The following is an 18747-nucleotide window of genomic DNA, read 5'->3' on the forward strand; positions in this document are numbered from 1 at the left end:
GGACCTTCAGAGCCAGTCCTGCCATATGCTGTGGAGGCACCGCGTTCTGGCCTCCTTTGGCTGTGCCCCTCCCCAGAGAGCAAGAAGTCCACAGAACAGTTGAATAGTCAAGGGGAAACATGTACCTAGTATCCATATACCCACTGCCTTAGCCCATGCTCATCTAGGAACCTGGAAGATCCTGCTCAAGTAGCACCAAGCCTACTTTCAGCACTTGGGCAGACCTCTTCCCCTCTCCCAAAAAATTTTTCCAGGGGTATGTGTCCATGAGAGGCTAGGCCAGCATTTTGGAAATATGGGAAGAAAAGGGGGTTGTGCTGTACTTATACCTGTGGGCCTCTACTTATACTCTGGCCCCAGCCCAAAAATATAAATGGGGTATCTAGTCACAGCTTTCTAATTTCCTAAAGTGGCCTGATTAGCTTTTCGCAAAAGCAGTTGTGAACAAGGACCAGAATCACAGTCTGGAAAGGAAAAAATAAACAAAAACTCAACTATTTATTTATACAACTTTGAAATGTATTGAATTTCATTGTACTTAAAAAATAAATCTAGTGAATCTATTTGCAATGTAACTGAATCCGTTTGTTTTCTAAAATCCTTTAATTAGAACTTCAAAATATTATCAGAAACAACATTTACCAAATTTCAGGCCTACCTGTTGAGTGAGAGGGAGGCCAAGATAAGATGTGGAAATATGTGTCTCAGATTCCCTCTACTTCCCCTCCTCACTATCCCCAAGAGTCCTTGGAGGAACAGGGGATGTTTGCACAAAGATGAGGGAGGGTCTCCCAACACAGCCTCCTAGTTCTGTTTCACCAGGGACACAGCGTTTACCATGAATGTCATTCAGTTTAATCATGCAATCAGTTGATTTTTAATTATAATTTAATTTTTAACCTTTTCTTCCATGTAAAAAGAAGGGACTATGCCTATTTTAAGGAAAATAACTCGGATACTATTGATTACTAAAATCTAGAACTTTCCCTTTCTCATGATCCCCATGAATTCCAATATCCCAGGGATCACACAGAAGAGGCTTTTAAAATGCACCAAATGAGCCTACTGAAAAATAGCATTGTTGGCTCAGAACTTTCCTTAAACTTCAGGGAATACTTCACTTTTTTCATTTATCTAGATAGTGAGGACGATCTATGTTTCACTATTCACAGTGATGGACTGTCTAAGTTGTATGTTGTGCTAAAATTTCTGCCAAGTTGAACACAAACATCAACCTGCCCCCATATCACAGACATCCATAATGTAACTCTAGGATAGGGGTAAGCAAACTTCATTTTGTTAAGGGCCAGAGAGTAAATATTTTAGGTTTTGCAAGCCATATTGGCACAACTATTCAATTCTGCCACTGTGGCATGAAAGCAGTCATAGATGCAACATAAGTGAATTGGCATGGCTGTATTCCAATAAACCTTTATTTATAAAAATAGGAAGTAGGGCTGGGCATGGTGGCTCATGCCCATAAAATCCTAGCACTTTGTGAGATCAATGAGGGAGGACTGCTTGAGCCCAGGAGTTTAAGACCAGCCTGGGCAACATGGCAAGATCTTCATCTTTATAAAAAATAAAAAAATTAGTTGTGCATGGTGCCATACGCCTGTGGTCCCAGCTACTGGGGAGGCTGAAGTGGAAGGATCCCTTGAGCCCAGGAAGTTGAGGCTGCAGTGAGCTGTGTTTGTGCCACTGCACTCCAGCCTGGGTAACAGAGCGAGACCTTGTCTCAAAAAAAAAAAAAAAAAAAAAAAGGAAGTGAAATATATTTGGCCCAGGAGATATATTTTGCTGAGCCCTGTACTAGAACTTCCCAGACTAAAAACATCCCCCAAACAACCCCCACATTTAGAAGGGCAAAACAAATGAGGACCATACTGGCTAGCAAATTCATGAGCCTGGACCTCAGACTCAATTCTTACAGAATCTGTTACTCTCCTGCCCCAACCTGAAACCATGAGATCCATTTCATAATGAGATTTCAAGATTGCCCACTTCCATGATTCACCCCATGGTTTACTATGTTCTTCAGGAATAGGACTTCTCAAAGTAAACAGTATTCCTATTTTATCTCTATGCAGTTATAATAATATTAACTTGCAGGTTCCAGGAGATCAGGGTTCCAGTTCTGGCACTGGCACTGAGTACTGGCGCCTGTTACTTTCCCTCTCTGCCTTAGTGAAAAGGACGGATTCAACAACCTCAGAATCCCTTCCAGCTCTAGCATTCTAAAGTCCTATTAGCTAGAAGGCTGTGGTCTCTGAATAGAATGGAGCCATGGAGCCATCCACAGTTCGCTCAAGAGTTTCTTGTGGAAAGAGCACAGGACCGGGAATCAGAAGAGCTGGAATCTTGTCCTAATTGTGTCACCGCATCCCTAGGTTTCTGTTTCCTCATCTGCACACTACAAAGGTTGACCTAAACCATCTCTAAGACCCCCTTCGACTGTAAGAGTACCTTATGACCAGTAAGCCCCTAGAGGCCATTTTAATCGAGTAGAGAGAGAGGAGACATCACCTAAACCAGAATTCTTCCTTTAGTTTTAACCTTAGCTGGTTAACTTTTTCTCTGAGCTGTGAGATTCGCAGATTTCCTGCACAGACTCCTCTGTGGTCCCTGACTCACTCTGTCTCTGGCCCCTTACAGGGATCCATGACAACATTGTTACAACTAGCTTGTCAAGTGCAGTGACATCTGCATTCCTGACATTCCAATCTGGAAATGGTCTTTTTATAGTCGGTGCGGTGGGAGGATACAGCAATGGATACAACGCAGACAGGATGAATTTAGAATTGCAAACTGGGTGGAATATGTTGTCCTTAATCTGAATAAAGCTCCTCTAGTCTGGGACTGTTTCCCCAACAATTCCGTCAAGTCTCTCGTTAGTTCCAAGAAGAGGAGGGTAAAGAGACAGCGTAATGACCTCACTTCCACACCCGCCAGCACCCTCTGATAATGAGCTTGTCCATGTGGGACCTGCCCTGTGTTGCCTCCCTGATACATGATAAGTTGGAATCCACCCCAAGAATCAGCTGTGTCAGCTGCAAAGTATCCAAGGGCTGGAGCTGAGTTAAGGGTTGGGGCCCGGCCACTTCAGACTTAGTATTCAAAAAGTTCTTTTGATAAGAGGAGCAGCCTCTTTGCTTGCCCCTTAATCTCTGTTGTTTGGCATCTTTGAGAAGCGACAACCTCTTTTTTCCAGATTCATGTGCCAGACTTGTTCTTTTACTTTCAGGAGGCCTCCTTGCAGCGAGTTGGTGGTTGTGTTGTCCAAGGTTAGGGCCCTTCACGTTGGAAAAAACTGATACTTAAGCTTCCACATTTTAAGACATTACTTTGAATATATTTTACAGGGAGTGGAAGGGAAAGACTATTTTAATAAAGCATTCCAAACCCCAGGATAACACAGCCCCAGCAATACTGACTGCCCCATGGAGAGAACCAACACAAACCAAGATGCTACCGAATTGCTCTATTCTTCATACCAGAAGGCCTGTTTTTCCCCTCTGTGTACTGAGAGCTACTTTCTTCAGTAGTGTCACCAGTACCCCTGTTAATTCTAAGCCTGCAAGCTCAGGGCTATCCAAGTTTGGTGACCCCCAAATCCCCTTAACATACTAACTCCTGCATAATGCACAGATCACAGAAAACTAACAGATGCTCACATCTGCCTCTCATCCTTCTGGCTGGATCAAACTGAGCCAGCTCCTTCTCAACATAGTACAGGACCTTCATGGAGTCTCTCTCTTTGTCAGTCTGGATCCGGTAACCTTTGCGAACTGTTGAGAAAAGCACAAGAAGGTGAGCTGAAAAAGGAAAATATCAGGAGAAGGAGGCCTCCATTTATTTTACCAAGTAAAAAAATAGGGTTTCTAATTATAACAACTCTTGTTGAAATCACCCAGAAATAACAATCTATATTTATACATATGGGACCATATCTGTGATCCCCTTTATCAGATGGCGCCACTGGAATGGAGGACCTAAAGGTCAACAACAAAATTCCATTACAGTCTATTTTTAGTCATTTGTTAACCTCTGCTTCCTATCTGCTGACCTCCTACAGCTCCACGTAGCGCTCATCTTCTCAATGCTTTTGCGTTCCATTGGAGGAGTGTATTCACACTAAAAAAAGACCACTTTCTAGATTGAGGACATGTGTCACTTTACTGTCTGAGGATCCCAACTTCACTTTGTGGGAGCACAGGTAACTTACAGATACTCAAACATCAAGGACTTTGACAAAGTTGGCCTGAAAGCTTTTAGTTGCCCAGAAGATAGTGCAAAAAAACTCCTTAAACTGAGTTGTATATAAGAACTAGTATTAACTTCTAGACCATATACATAGTAGTACAAAACAAAATTCAAACTATGTGGATTTTTAATTATGGTTCCATTTTATTTCTTCAGCATTTTCCTTTTAGAAAAAGGAATACTGTATTTTAGACATGATTAATTTGACCTGCTGCGATGTGGTTACAAGCAGCTGTTATTTTCAGGGCTTAATAAAAAACAAAACTAAAGCAGGAGAGAGAACAACATCTCCTACATCCCTATCACTCATATTGTCAGAGACAAAGGCTGTTTAAGCCCCATATCACTTAAGTATCAGTCTAGCCCAATACCAGCCCCAAGAGTGATAGATACCAGTGGGCCTAATGCACAGATAAGAGAAAGAGGAAAAAAACGAGAGAGAAGGGAATGATGGGATGGGTATTGAAAAACAATGGTAATTAGTCAGTACTTACTGGGCACTGAAAATGTGCTAGGTACTGTGCTAAATGCTTTACATGGACATTTGTTCCTCAGAACCACCTGAAACAGTACTATTATCAGCCACATTTTATGTTTGAGAAAATTTTGGGTCAGAGGGGTTTCATAACTTGCCCAGGAAAAATTTAGCAGTGCCAGGGCTGGAACCATGTAGTCTGATGGAAGCTTAACCATATTTGGGCATCTTGCCTCTCTAGAGTCTAGGAAGAGAGGTAGTAAGAAGAGAAAGGTGAGAAAGACAATGAAGGAAAGCCCAGAGTAAGCAATGCTTTAGCTATGCCATGGCTTGTATGGTCTGCACAGCATGGTCCTATCTTCCAGCTATTTAGGACTTTTCAATGGGATGTAAGCTAGTGACCTAACTCCAACATTCCCTGTTCCCAAAGTGGGGCAAACACCATAAAGAAACCATATGACTGCATGTAAATCCAGAGAAAACCCTGCTGTCTAGTGTCTGGCCACGTTACCCTGGCTGCGGACAAAGCCCTCCCACACAAGCTATTTACATGGAAGATTAAAATATAAAATTCCAAACCACTCTAATTGTAGTCCAAGCACTAAAAACAGAAGTCACCCACACACCCATTTGCAGGTGCACTGATTTTCTATATGAGAATATACTGAGCAGTCCACATTCATCTCAAATTGTGGAATTACTTAGAAAAAAAAATTAATGAATCTCAGTACATACTTTTTAGTGGCACTTTCAGAGGTTAGATCCATAATCCTTGCGTGGAAGCAATGATTAGCAGAAATACTTTTATTTATCAAGCTAAACATTCTTCCATCTCTACAGAGGCATTTACTGAGTTGTACAGACAGTTCAATTAAAATGCAATTATCCCACGGAACTGCTATGTTTGTTCTGGAGGCAGTTATGTCTGATGGATGAGGCTCTGGTCTGGGAAGTGAGGAACTGGGCATCATATAGGCATGCTGTGCTATTTATTGAGGGGCCTCAAAGAAATGGTGAACTATCTAGGACTCAGTTTTCATGTCTATAAAATGCAATGAATACTTCCCAACCTTTAAATAATCTCTTAATGATGAGAGGACAACTAAGACTAAATCAGGGGAGCACTTTGGGTTCTCTGTCATTATCAGGAGCTGCTCAAATACTGCCTCAGCCAAAGGGCTTTCTTTGATTCTCATAGCTTGAAAAGTTCTCTCTCTCGCTAACTTACAAATTATTCAGTTTGAATTTTATTATGGCCCTTAATATATTCTAGTTTGTTTCAAGTTATCTGTATAAATGTCCAATTTTCTCAAAGATTCTTGAAGGAAAAGAATCCTTATGGTTCTAGATCTCCATGTGCCTAAAACCATCCCTTACACATAGTGGGGAACTTAAAAAATGTTCGTTGCGCTGCTGTCAGCCTGGGAATTGGGGCAGGGTTAATGGTTTCTTTGAAAAGTGCATTTTCAGTAGAGTTTTCCTCTCTAGACTGCAAACTTCCTGAGAGCAAGGACTAGGTTCACTTCTGTATCCCTAGCACCCAGCATAGAGCCTGGCACATTGTAGACATTTGAAATATGTGTGTTTGTAATGAATGAAGGAATGAGTGAATGAATGAGGAGAAACTGGGGATAGAAATCATAAGAGATCATAACATATAGCAGATGAGGCCATATGGGTCGTTTATTGGAGAATTTTGACCAGGAAGGGAAAGGCTTGGATCGTAGAAAAGTTTAGATAAGTATCATGATGATGATGATGATGAATTATTTTTTAAGGAAAACTAGCAGGTCTGTAGGCATTATGAAAAGGGCCTACCCTACCTGCAGCTGTGGTTTTATCAAGGTGTTCTAATTTGTGAAGCACTGTTATGGTAAACATTCAGTGATACTGAGCTAGAGGTAATGGGGGAGGGGGCCCATAAAGTTGTTGCTACAGGGAACAATGTACCAGCTGTGCCCTGGTGGAGAGAGACGGTCGGTGAGAGATGGCTGCTACCCTGAGAAGCAGCTGGAGGATCCTCAGTTAATTGCCACTTGGACTACAGCACAGTTTTCTATGTCATTATAACAAATTACACTCCTCATTATGATACAGATTTGATTGTGTATGCAGAGGTTATCATGTCCCTGAAAAGTTACAGTAACCATTTATAGCCTCAAATGAAGATGATGGTTTTGCCTTCAGTACTGGCATTATAAGGAAACTCCACTGTACCAGATACTTTCAGCCTTGACTTCTTAGTCACAGCAGCCATGACTTCAGAAATCTAAATTCCTCTAATTTGTCAAAAAAGACGGAGGCAAAGTATTGATCTTGTGACTTTAGGAGTATCATCCATTTGGTTTCAGTAGTTAAAAACCTGGGCAACCCTCCTTTTAAAAGCTATTGGACTTTTTAAAAATGATAAGCTACAAGTTCAAATACACTAAACTATTCTCTGATCCTGGTAGAATCTGGCTCTATGTCACATATATTCTGAGGAGCATATGAAACACCAGAAAACCTTTCCTGGTCCCTCCTCTCCAAGGATGAGATTTTCCTTTCTGAGCTGGCATCATGGATCAATCTTATAATATACTGCCTTGTATTACTTACTCTTTTATTTCCACTTACAAGCCCCAGCAACCACCTGGTAGACTGTAAATTCCTTGTGGGCAGGTAAAATTTGTAGGCATTCATTAAATTTTTCTTGATTTGAAAGCAAATAGCATGGTGTCAAATTGATTTTTATCTGTAATTTGTCTGAAGATCAGAGAACTCTCTGGGACACATGGTGATGTTTTAACAAGAAATGTCCTAGAGTATTTAACAAGAAATGTCCTAGACTATTGGCCAAAGTTCAGCATATTTGGAAAATGACTTTTTTTCCCCAGTGATGTTTCAGTTTAAGATCGATGGATGCTTTATCTGTTTTCAAGTTCAGTCTGGCCCAAGTCCTGTGGTTGCTGTGGCTCTTCATACATACTTCACCTCCTCTAATTTATTAGCCTTGCCAACTTCAATTTTACCGGAGAGGGGATATTGGGATATTCACTTTGATGCCAAACTATAATTTTAAAAATTCTTATTGCTGAAGGATTTTCGCTGATACTTTTGACCCAATTAAGGCTTAGGAAGTTTTCAGCTAATTTCCCCATTACAGCCAAAATCCAACTTGTAAAACTTGCAAAAGAAGTCTCTGAGGCAGATACTCATGGATATAGCCTTGTTCTTCCTGTCCTATCTTAATAAGCTAAGTAAAGCTGTTTATGGATGATGGAACAGCTGCCAGATTCCACCCCCAAGGTGACAGCAGCTCAGCTGTGGGAGAAGTGATTCTTAAAATTTGCATATTCTCTGTGTACATACAGTAGGCATATATATAGATACACATCCTTATTAATTTTGAAAATGACATTTCAAAACCCTTCTTGCCTACTCAATTCTTTTGCATGAAGAATGGGTGGAGGACAGGTAGATGTGGAAACAAAATGGATTAGAGCAAAGCAGAGTAGCTGTGGAAGGACCAGGTGGGAGATAATTGTGTTAGGCAAGGTGGGAGGTAATGGCAGCAAGGACTAGGACAGTTTCAGTAGAGATGGAGGGAAAGAAACTAACTCAAGGTTATTTTGAGTTACAATCTAAAGGATTTGGTGATTGATGAGGGATGGAAGTGAGGGAGAAGGAAGCGATAAGGATGAAGTCTCTGCTTCTGGTTTGGGCTAAAAGGTGGACAACAATGCCATCCACTGAGATAAGATATGTAGAAGCTGGCTCAAAGTGAAGCAGCAGCAGATTAATTCAATTTCCTAGGGGCTGAGGTTGAAATGCCTCCAAAACACCCAGGTGGAGAGATCCAGAAGACAGTTGGATATATGGTATTGAGGAGCAAAAGAGAGGCTGGAGATAATGATTAGAAGTCATCAGCATATAGATGATGACTGAAGCCACAGGAGTGAATAATGTTTCCCAGGGAGAGGACCTCAAACAAAACAGGAACATCTGGAGGATGCACAGTGGAAGAACACCCAGCATACACAGAGATAGGTAAGAAAAATTACAAACTACAGTGCTGAGAAAGGCAAAGGAAGATGAGCGCCTCAGAGTGGCAAATGCTTTTGAGAAGTCAAGGGAAGTAATAACTGAAAAGCATCCATTAAATTTAGCAATCAGACAATCTTAGCAAGAGCTGGTTTCTGGAGTGGTGAAAGCAATAACAAGATGGAAGGGAGCTGGGAGTTGGTAACAGCAGAGGGAAAGGAAACATTTAATATTCAAAACTCTTTCAAGGAGTTTGGCTGTGAAGAAGAGTAAAGGGACAGGAAAGCAACATCTGAGGACCACAGGATTTTTGTGAATTGTTGTATTTTAATGGGAGAGACTTTAGCATATTTTGAATGCTGACAGGAAGGAGTCACTAAAGAAGAAATGAATGGAGATGTGAGGTGGGAACAGGGCGGAGTGTGCGTATTCAACAAAGAGAGAGCCTTGACAAAGCTGAAAGGGATGGATCCAGAGCAGCACAGAAGCAGGCAGTCTTCTTGCGTGGTAACAAGGTCTCAAGCAGCTGCTATGAAGAATGTGAGAAGGAACTAGAGTGCCTCTTACCTCTTCCATTCGGGAACCAACTGGCTATACTATATATAGTTCATCAAAGATGCCCTTTTCAACCACACAGTGTTCAAAAGACTATTGTGTACAAATGTAATCTGAAAAATTAGTGTTGTGAAATAATTACCCTAAAATTTAAGTAGCATATAAATATAAAATAGGCTAAATTGACATTTTTGTAAATTAACATTTCTTAACATTTGTAATGTTCTTTAAAGAATAATCTACATGGAACACTGGCATCAGCCACCTTGGCTAAAGGAGGACTAGCCAAACACCATCACTAACACTCCCCATGGGACCATGAGTACAGAAGTGTGCCTGGTGAGGATCATGAAGACTGTCCTGGCTCCACCAGCCAGACCGTGACGGCATGGGCCAGACTAGCTGCGGTGACACTGATCACCACCCTTCCTCTTTTTCCTTGCTAACAGAACCCTGATTTTGTTCACTTCCGAAGTAAACAGTTGTTTAGGCCTAAGAGGTGAGTCTTGAGTAGTCCAAGCCAATTTTGTTTGTGAATGGGCATGAGCCCAATTCTTGCCGATAAAACTAAAAGGGAAAGTCTGCTGGAAAAGTTTTTCTCGCTCTTGAAAAGAGTGGTACAAGGAAGAGAATACCATTTTCAATCTCTGAATGTGCTTAATTACCCGGAACTATGCAGTCATCAAGAGAGCATGAGGTGAGCCAGCTGAGGAGGACAGGGGATGTGCTCAGGATAACAGAACAAACAACAGAAGAAACTAGGTCCTTTAGGGCTGCTACCTGAACTGTTCTATTAACCAATCCTGGAACTACCTTACCTTGACATTTCTTGTTATGTGAAATAATATATTTTCCTATTTTAATGCCACTTCTAATTGCAGTTGGTTAGTATGGCAGAATGAGACCAAAATGGTTGAACTGCAACGAAGAGAAACTGGGGAAAGATAGAAAACGAGAGAGAGCAAGTATTTGCTATTCTGTGAATATAAGAACAGTTTTGTTAGATAACTCATTAAATAAAAAATAAGGGGGAAAGGATTCTGGTGGGAAGAAAGATTAGAAAAAAGGCAAATAAAGAGTATAAGTTCCACTAATGTCTCTTTTGCCCACTTTATCTTTCATGGAAATGGACTACATTGTCTTTATTTCTCTAATTCCCTGTGTGTCACTGATCATTAACTTTTACTTCTCAGTCTGTGACTCATTCTGTATCAGATGTCAGAATTCTACTGATAGCTCCTGGGAGAGAAAAATACAAATCCTAATTACTCGCTGAGGATATCCACTCATTCTACAATCAGGCACTGGCAGCTCATTAGGTGGGCTAGATACCCTTCCTCACTTCACAATAGAGGCAGTCCAGGTACCTCCAGGGAAGAAATGTCTGTTTTACCAACCCTAGCGGCTCATCTACATCTAGGGATTTAAAAATCACCTTCTAAATGTATAGCACATACAATCCTAACCTTCGCTACCCTGTAATCCTGTTCAAATGCCTCCAGAAGAGCTATATTTTAATGCCCTCCAGCTCTCCACCCTACCCTGCCCCTCCACCTATACCTCCTACCTACCCCTGCCTATACCACAAGTTAATAGTGCCTCAAATGGGGGTAACCTTCAACTAAATCAGCTCTCCTTACCACTTATTTCAATTCCGTCTATGAGCTATGATCTAGACAACTTGGGGTCATCCTAAAGCCTCCTTTTCCTTCATTCCCCAATATCTCATTATTTCTTTCAAAGTGTCTCAGCTTTACCCACACATTTCACTTCCATTGTCTCCATCATAATCTAGATGCTCACATATCTCAACCACTTCAACCACACCTTAGCTCATGTTCTCTGGCTCTACTGTCTCCCACTTGCCACTCCCTTTGTCATGGTACCACCTCTGCCCTCAGGAGTCTGCCCACAGTGGCTCTCACAACAAGTCCCAGATCTTCTGGAGGGGTTTCAAGGCCCTCCCCAATCTGGCTCCATCATATCCTTCTACCTTCTTCCAGTCAATTTGACAAACTGGACACTGTCACATACTCACACTGTGTTCTCCCAGCTCTGGGATTTCATCACGCTGACCTTCCCACTTCGGGTGCTCAGTATCCCCTGAATGTGCTTTCCTAAATCCTATTCATTCCTCTATGCCCAGCTCAAATTTCACCTCCTCCCTGAAGATTCTGTAACCAGTCCAGCTCTTTCTTCTTTGAACTGATGGTCTTTAGCATACTCTTTAGCATCTGATTGTCCTAATAAAGGTCCATTCTCTCCTTGACCAGGCCATGCTGCTTGTCAGAGAAACCATGTCCTACACTTCTTGCAGGCCCTCACAGTACTAGTGGACTCCTGTAGGTAGGGATGAAACAACTATTTGCTAACTGAATAATCAACATTCAAGGGATACCTTGTCTCTTTTCTTATAGTTTTAGTAATTGAGGAGCCTAGGGAGAAGGCAGGGGTCAGCAACGTCCTGTAGCCCTTGGAAAGCATGACATGTACCCCAAAAGATATCTGACATAGCTGGAAGGATCCCATTTCTGGAGTGGAGAAAACTATTTTCCAAAGACACATCACTGAACTGACTGTTCTTAACAACAAGGAACCACTATGGGGGCCCGAGAACAAGCATGGGGCAGGGCAGTCTGGAACTACATTTACCACTGTGGCTTCCTCCAGTGGAGTCACTTGGTGCCAAGGGAGGTGGATGCGGCTTGTCCATCAGCATGCCAGATGAGGGGGCTCCTCCCAAAGGGACAGAGGGGATGGAGTAAGGGCCAGGGACACCGGAGACAGAGGGAGGGTACCCGGCCTTTGCTGCTTTCCCTGCTTCATACACTGTGGAGGGAGATCAAGAGCAAGAGAGATTATGTTGTCCCACCCTCCACAACCCTCACACCAAAAATCCCTGAGGATGCACTTCAGGGAGCTCCTGTATGTGTGTATGTGCATGTGTGAGTGTTTGTTCTCCTAGAACTGAACTGATTAATCAGAATCACTGTCCCCACTCCCTTGGACTCCTCCAGCTCCACCAAACAGCAACGACATAAGGAATTACTGTGTTTAGTACCTGGCAAGTAAGTAATTAAGTGGTTCTGGGAGCTGTCACAGCAGCATCCCCAGTGACGGCAGCAGCCCACTCTTCCCCACACTGTCTGGAGGCTGCCTCGGCCCCTCTGGAGGCAGCCTAGCACACGGACTGCCCAGGGCTGCTTCAAGGAGGATCCTGAACTTTGTCTTGAGAAGGAAAGCAAGTAATGGGCTTGCACATGGTCCCTGCTCTGTGATTTCAAAAGCAGAGCAAATAACTTGATTCTTCCTAGAAACTGCTTTATTTCTGAAGATACTAAAGATACCTCGTGTACCTCTCTTTCAAGACATGTTTGGTTTATGGAGGGGTACCAAACTTAATGTCTATATGGTCTTGGCCAGTAAGGTAAAAACTGTGACTCCTCAAATGAGAACTAGGCCCTATTGTAGCCCATGTCATCATGGGAGTACATAAAATAAATCTGTGGCAGGGTGGGTGCCCAAAGGCCACAGTTTGCACACTCTTCTTATATAAAAAGGAGGTTCTCTGCATGGGAAAGGAATGACCAGAGAAGGTTTCCTCTAGTTTGAATGCCTCAGGGAGAGGGAACAGCTTTACCCCACAACCGCACCACGCCAAACCTGTCCTTCCATTTTATCAATAGTGTCCATGAGAATTCCAAATGCATGGAGTGATAGGTATGGATAAGAATTGTGGACAGGTGTACGTAGGTGAACAGGCAAATGAGAATGGTCATCCCTGAGGCCAGGGGCATCCAGCGGAGAAGAGTCTGGAATGACCAGTCTTGGGGGTGGCAGGACAGGAGGTGGAGGAAGAACCCAGCGCACATAGCTGTCAGACACAGGTAGACATTTCTCTCGATTGCTCTGTCTCCCCACCGGTCACTGTACTCACAGGCTTGAGGGCAGCAGCAGGACTCTGGGCAGCATGGACAGCGGACATAGCAGCAGCAGCTGTGAGGGCAGCACTGGCACCAGCAGATCCCCACCAGGACGAAGAAGAGGAAGACGCCCAGGAGCACCAGGCCAACAAACACCCACTCTGGAAGGATGCACAAAGAAATCCACACTCGAGGCAGCCCACCTCCAGGGCAGGTGCACTCTGATTGGCATCTCCCAGTGAAAGGGGGAGAGGAGGGGGGACCTAGGGAAGAAAGCATCTCTTAACAGGAGACAGAGACCCAACACTCAAGAGGAACTCTGAGAGTGAGAAGTGCAGACCCTCAGTCCAGGGGAATGGAGAAGAGGGAAGAAGGTTTTCTACGTTACACTGGGCACATGTAATAACCAGCACAAAACAATGTGGGGATTTCAGAGTCCTATACTGGGGAAAGGATTTACACTACTGACTGTAGCATCAGAACCAGGATGGGACCAGAGCTGAAAGAATCCTGGCTGGGGGGAGGGAGAACCTTGTCTGTTGGGCTATGAAGTGGTGGGTTCTGTGAATACTTATTTTTTTTTTTTTTGTCAAGTTAATCCTCTCTATAAAAGTCTAAGTCCTGAGGAAACGGTCTCTATGTCTAGGGGTCTAGATGTAGTTTATATTTAGGTGGTTCCAGGCCCCTTATGTAATGTATTCACCTGCTTTCCCTGCTGATTGCCCCTAGAACACCTTTCCTGTACTCAGCACCAGTGCTGAGATCCAAACCTTTTGCTTATACCAAGACAATAGTCCATGGCTAGAGAAAACTACAGACATGGCCTCCATAGAGAAGACACTGTCCCCATGAACAGATAATGAGTTTGGTTTGATCACACTCAAGCTGTCCATACTAGGCAGCCAACCTAGCCAAGGGCTCAAGTGGCTCTGAGCTTGGATAAATGGCAAGGCTGACATGTATATCTGGGTATGTTTGTTAACTCTGCCTCTTTCACAGCTCTGCCAGAAGCTGAATGTGAATTCCATTTCATTTGCCCATCCAAAAGATTAAAAGAAAGGAAACAAATTGCAAGTGGCTTAGATAAAAATGACTATGGCCCTCAGATGACTTGTCTCAGCATCATACTTTAGAGACTTGGCTACAGGACCCAACTTCCCCCTGCAGACCTGGACAGACTGGGGAGAGCCATGCTTTCCTTTAAAACCAAAAAGACTAAAGAAATTCATTTTGGTTAAAAGCCATCTATCCCAAATCCCTTTGCAAATGAACCTCAAGCACACATTGTTTTTCTTAGATTTTGATTACTAAATATTCCTTCAATTAAATGGACATTCAGCTGGGAGCTTGAGAATATGATGTTTTTATTAAATAATGGGTTGTATAATAATGGTTAACAAAATGACTTTGTTTAGAGGAAACAAACAACATGTTTCCTGAATGTCCCTCCTCACTAATCTTTCTGAAATACATTCTTAATTTGAATGGGAAGGCCTTGTGCCTGGCTGGAGTGGCCTGGAGAGCATTCATGCCAAGGACAATCGATAGCAGAAGATTTGGCCTAAGCCTTAGTTAACAACACAATAATGTAATGTAGCCTGAGATAGATATGAGCTCTTAGGTTTAGATGAGCTGTATGAAGTGGTGGCTACAACTTGGGTCAAGCAGTCAAGGATAAGATTGGAAAGTTATATGTGAGAAACAAAAGAATATTATCTGTGAAAGGATTCTTGGAATCAAAGGGAGGGAAATTTAGTCCTATATGGCCAGCTAGGAAAAACACAGTAACCCTTTCTTGAGACTGGGAGATGTAACAGCCTGGGAGATGTAACAGCTAGTTTCAAGCACTGCAATGTAACATTGTTTTTGTGATGAACAAATGCTTACAAATGGAGGGAATTCTGGATAAAGGGATTACAAAGAGGCATACATTTGTGTCCTTGGGAGCAACATCAGTAAAAAGAATGTCTGTGTTTGGGTTGGTCACCTAATGGAAAGGGACTAGAATTCATAGAAGAATAATTCATGAAGCTCAATGGTGAAGACTCTGGATGTTTTTAAAAATTTGAATTAAGCTAAAAACCAATACCCAGGGATATTCTGTATCTCTGTTGCTCTTAAAACTCTGGCAGAAACCCTCCAAGACAAGACTAAATCATCCCTTTTCCTACTGTTTGAGTTTAGATATGTTCTTCCCCACAGTTCATTCTTGCTCCTCTCTGTGCCTCCCTCAACTGCAGACCATAAAGGTGCACCAAACTGATGTTGGCTTGTCTAGGATGGTGGATTCAACTGAAGGTACATAAAAAGACAGAGATGCATATTTGTCCCAGATGTCCTTCACATATGGTCTGTGGACCTGTAGGGACTCAAAGGGACTAGTAAGTCCCTGAAATTGTGTACAAAGTGATGTAGGTCTGCAAATGTGTATTTTTCAAGGGAGGAGGGGTACATAGCTTTCCTAAGGTTTGAAAAAAAGTTTGATGATGTTATAAAAGGCAATTCAGAGTAACATGGTTGTACAATAATGAATCAGTAAACATATAACTTAGGAAATAAGGAAGGCAGATAAATACTGATTCTATTAAAAATACTTTTACGTATATGGGTACAGCTGAAATACTGAAATGGGCATGGAGATTGCCAAAGAGCCTGCATGCCTGACACTGAAGGACTGGGTTGCCATCTCAGCCTATTTTTAATTATCATTATTCTTTTAAGGCCTAGTAACAGAAGAAATGCAATTTAAAAGTCCTTCCAGTGGGTTTAGTTAATCCTGGAAAAGATCAGAGACATACAAACAAATGTGGAAATAAATTAAAGAAGCAATTAGCGACTAATGCAGAAGCAAAACAGATGGAGTAACAGCAAATCAAGCAAATAAAGAGTTAAATGACTGAATACCTGGCATAATCTCCACAGCAAAACTGGGCAAGAGATCAGCAAGCAGCCCTGTCCTGCCTAGAAGAAGTGGAAGGAAAAGAAGAAGGAAAGTGGTTATTCCAAAGGAAAACATAGCCTAAAGCCTGGTTCCAGTTGGTACCATCCATACGTGGGGCCATGAGTGCATGCTCTTTGTGGTATGAGAAGCACATCACCAAAGCTAGGCTGAGACAAGAGAATGACTTTCTCTCTCAATCTCTGGCAGCCATCTAAGTGAACTCTGCACCTAAACTAAGCGGAAGCAGAAACAGAACTTTCTCTCCAACTATTTATAGGAGGAGGAAATCTCTGCTTGAGCAGACTGACATACACTATCTCCATTCATTTATACATCCGTCTCCATACACTTCATTGGAAAGTCAAGCCCGTCTGTATCCAAATGTTCAATCTACATTTTCATACATCCATACACAGTCCTATGTCCATATAAAAACAAAAGTACATATTTGGTTTTAACTCAGAATTATCTCACTACATGATTCTATTTGTGGCCTAAAGATATTTCAATGATTAAAATTTTCATAGGCAAGGGAAAGATAAAACTAGATCAGTTACACATTCCTCTACACTCCTTCTGGCTTCTGAAATACACTGTACATATGTGGATGGTATGGCTTTTCCATATGGCACCCACAGCTGGCATTATATGGACCCAAGTGCCTTCTGCATAATATGGCAGAGAAACTTAAAAGCTGGAGTTGGAACAGGTGCCCCTCAGGGGCTCTGGGAAGCAAAGAGCTGTGCAGGAAACAAGAGGCTGGAAGATGTAAGAGAGCAGATTAGTCCATTTTAAAACTAGACTGATTTACAGAAAGACATGATGAATGCTTTCATCATGTTCTCATATCAAGGTGAAGTCCTATTATGAACTTCTTCCCCTGATATTATATGCTCTACCACACTGAAGCCTTGCTAATAAACTAGTAGTACTGTAAACAACTAGCAAATTTCCCTCCTTTCAGACTTGTGATGATGGTGAAATGTCACTGTAGCACCTAAACATGCAACTAAATTCTACTTCATTTAGGTACCTGACATATACCTCTAGAACAGCACCATCCAACAGAAATATAATGCAAGCAATGTGGATAATTTTAGTTTTTCTAGGCAGTACAATAAAAAGTAAAAAGAAACAAAGGAAATTAATGTGATACTATTTTTAGCTTATGTAACTATCACCAAAATATTGCCATTTCAAGAACATAGTAGACACATGTTGCTATTGGACAGCACAGCTCTGGCAATCTGTTTCATGCATATAGATATGGCTCATTTATAAAACAACTCCTTCCTATTAAAGTTTGTTGAGGTGCATTAGAGAAAAGGTTACTCATGTGTGTGGTTCATATTTTAAATCTGAAGTCATGGTTGGTCACTTGTCCCTTCCTCTATCAAGCCACCCACAGAAAAGAAGCTCTGACAAAGGTCAAAGAAAAAGGGGCTCCTCCAGGACACTAGAGGAGTATTCTGGAGCTGGGGCAAGATTTAGTGAGTGGAGTAGAAGGGTCTTTGCTCACTTTTTTTTGGCTCTCCTCAACTCTACAAGGCCAGTGTCGTAACATGTGTCCTAGTCTATGTGGGTGATGGTCCCATGTTTAAAAAAATAATGGGGACCAGAGTATATTCCAAGGTAAGGAAGTACCGGATGGGTGACTTAGGCCAACTCTGCTTTTGGCTTTGGCAAATACAGCTTCCTTTTTTCTGTCCTCCATCTCATGCAGCTGACATGGTAAGATGGCTCTGCTGCTTGCAAGGTCTCTTGGAAGGACAAGTAGGAGTCAAGTGGGACATTGGAAAAAGGTGTCTTCTCAGGCTAGTCTTTGACCTAAGCCTTCATAAAAGACTAAGAGGTGCCCCTAAGGCTTATGCAGTTCCCTAGCGTAGGAAACTAGTACAGATTTGGGGCCAAAGTTTGAGAAAGTGATTAAGAGACAGCATGCATTGGTCTCCTCTGAGTGTTATCTATAAAAATATCTCTTGGAAACTCAACAAGGTAATAAACAGCTAGCCAAAGATTTGGGAATTTGGACTCCTGGAGATTTCTTAAAGACCAGGCAACAATCAATGATCAAGAAGTCAATATATACTGATTTTTAAAAATCCAGTTATCAGATATGTACTTGATGGTGGATTTTTATTGTGTTTTTTTCAATCTGCATAATTAGCACTTGTAAATATGTATCTTGGTGTATCTTGTAAAATCAGAAACTTTGTTAGTGTTTACTTTCCACTTCTCAAGACTACCAATGTTTTAAACATCTCTGGATATGCTATGGTCCAAATCATTACTTAAATTCATGATAGAAATGTCATTGATGATATAAGCTACCAATTTGTGGGCTCTCATAGCAAACTGACTGTGATAATTAACTATAAAAATTCATACATTCAAGGAGGATGTGGTGCTCATACATATTATATAAAGCATGTTATATTGGAAAAAGCAGTGGACTGGGAGTCAGAGTACTTAGGGCAACTTTATCATTACCTCACTTGGTGATTACTCCAGGCAAATTACTTTCCCTTTCAGGGTCTCAGTTTTTTCATTAGTAAAATGAAGGGGTT

At 41.9% G+C, this 18747-nt stretch overlaps 1 protein-coding gene across 7 annotated transcripts in view; it reads right to left on the reverse strand.

Annotated features, from left to right (window-relative positions):
* ILDR2 (immunoglobulin like domain containing receptor 2) overlaps positions 1 to 18747 on the reverse strand; it is a 57508-nt gene that overhangs the window by 6005 nt on the left and 32756 nt on the right. For 3 of the 7 annotated variants that reach the window (XM_015125393.3, XM_077999098.1, XM_028850028.2), the window contains exons 4-7: positions 16144 to 16200; positions 13254 to 13400; positions 11969 to 12145; positions 3675 to 3788 (exon numbers count right to left, since the gene is read on the reverse strand). In XM_015125393.3, coding sequence (XP_014980879.1) covers positions 3675 to 3788; positions 11969 to 12145; positions 13254 to 13400; positions 16144 to 16200 — 495 coding nt within the window. The remainder of the gene's footprint in view (positions 1 to 3674; positions 3789 to 11968; positions 12146 to 13253; positions 13401 to 16143; positions 16201 to 18747) is intronic. The other 4 variants (XM_077999089.1, XM_028850036.2, XM_077999095.1 and 1 more) reach the window with 2 other exon arrangements.

The sequence above is a fragment of the Macaca mulatta genome, chromosome 1 (assembly GCF_049350105.2).
Source record: "Macaca mulatta isolate MMU2019108-1 chromosome 1, T2T-MMU8v2.0, whole genome shotgun sequence".
Taxonomy (NCBI): Eukaryota; Metazoa; Chordata; class Mammalia; order Primates; family Cercopithecidae; genus Macaca; species Macaca mulatta.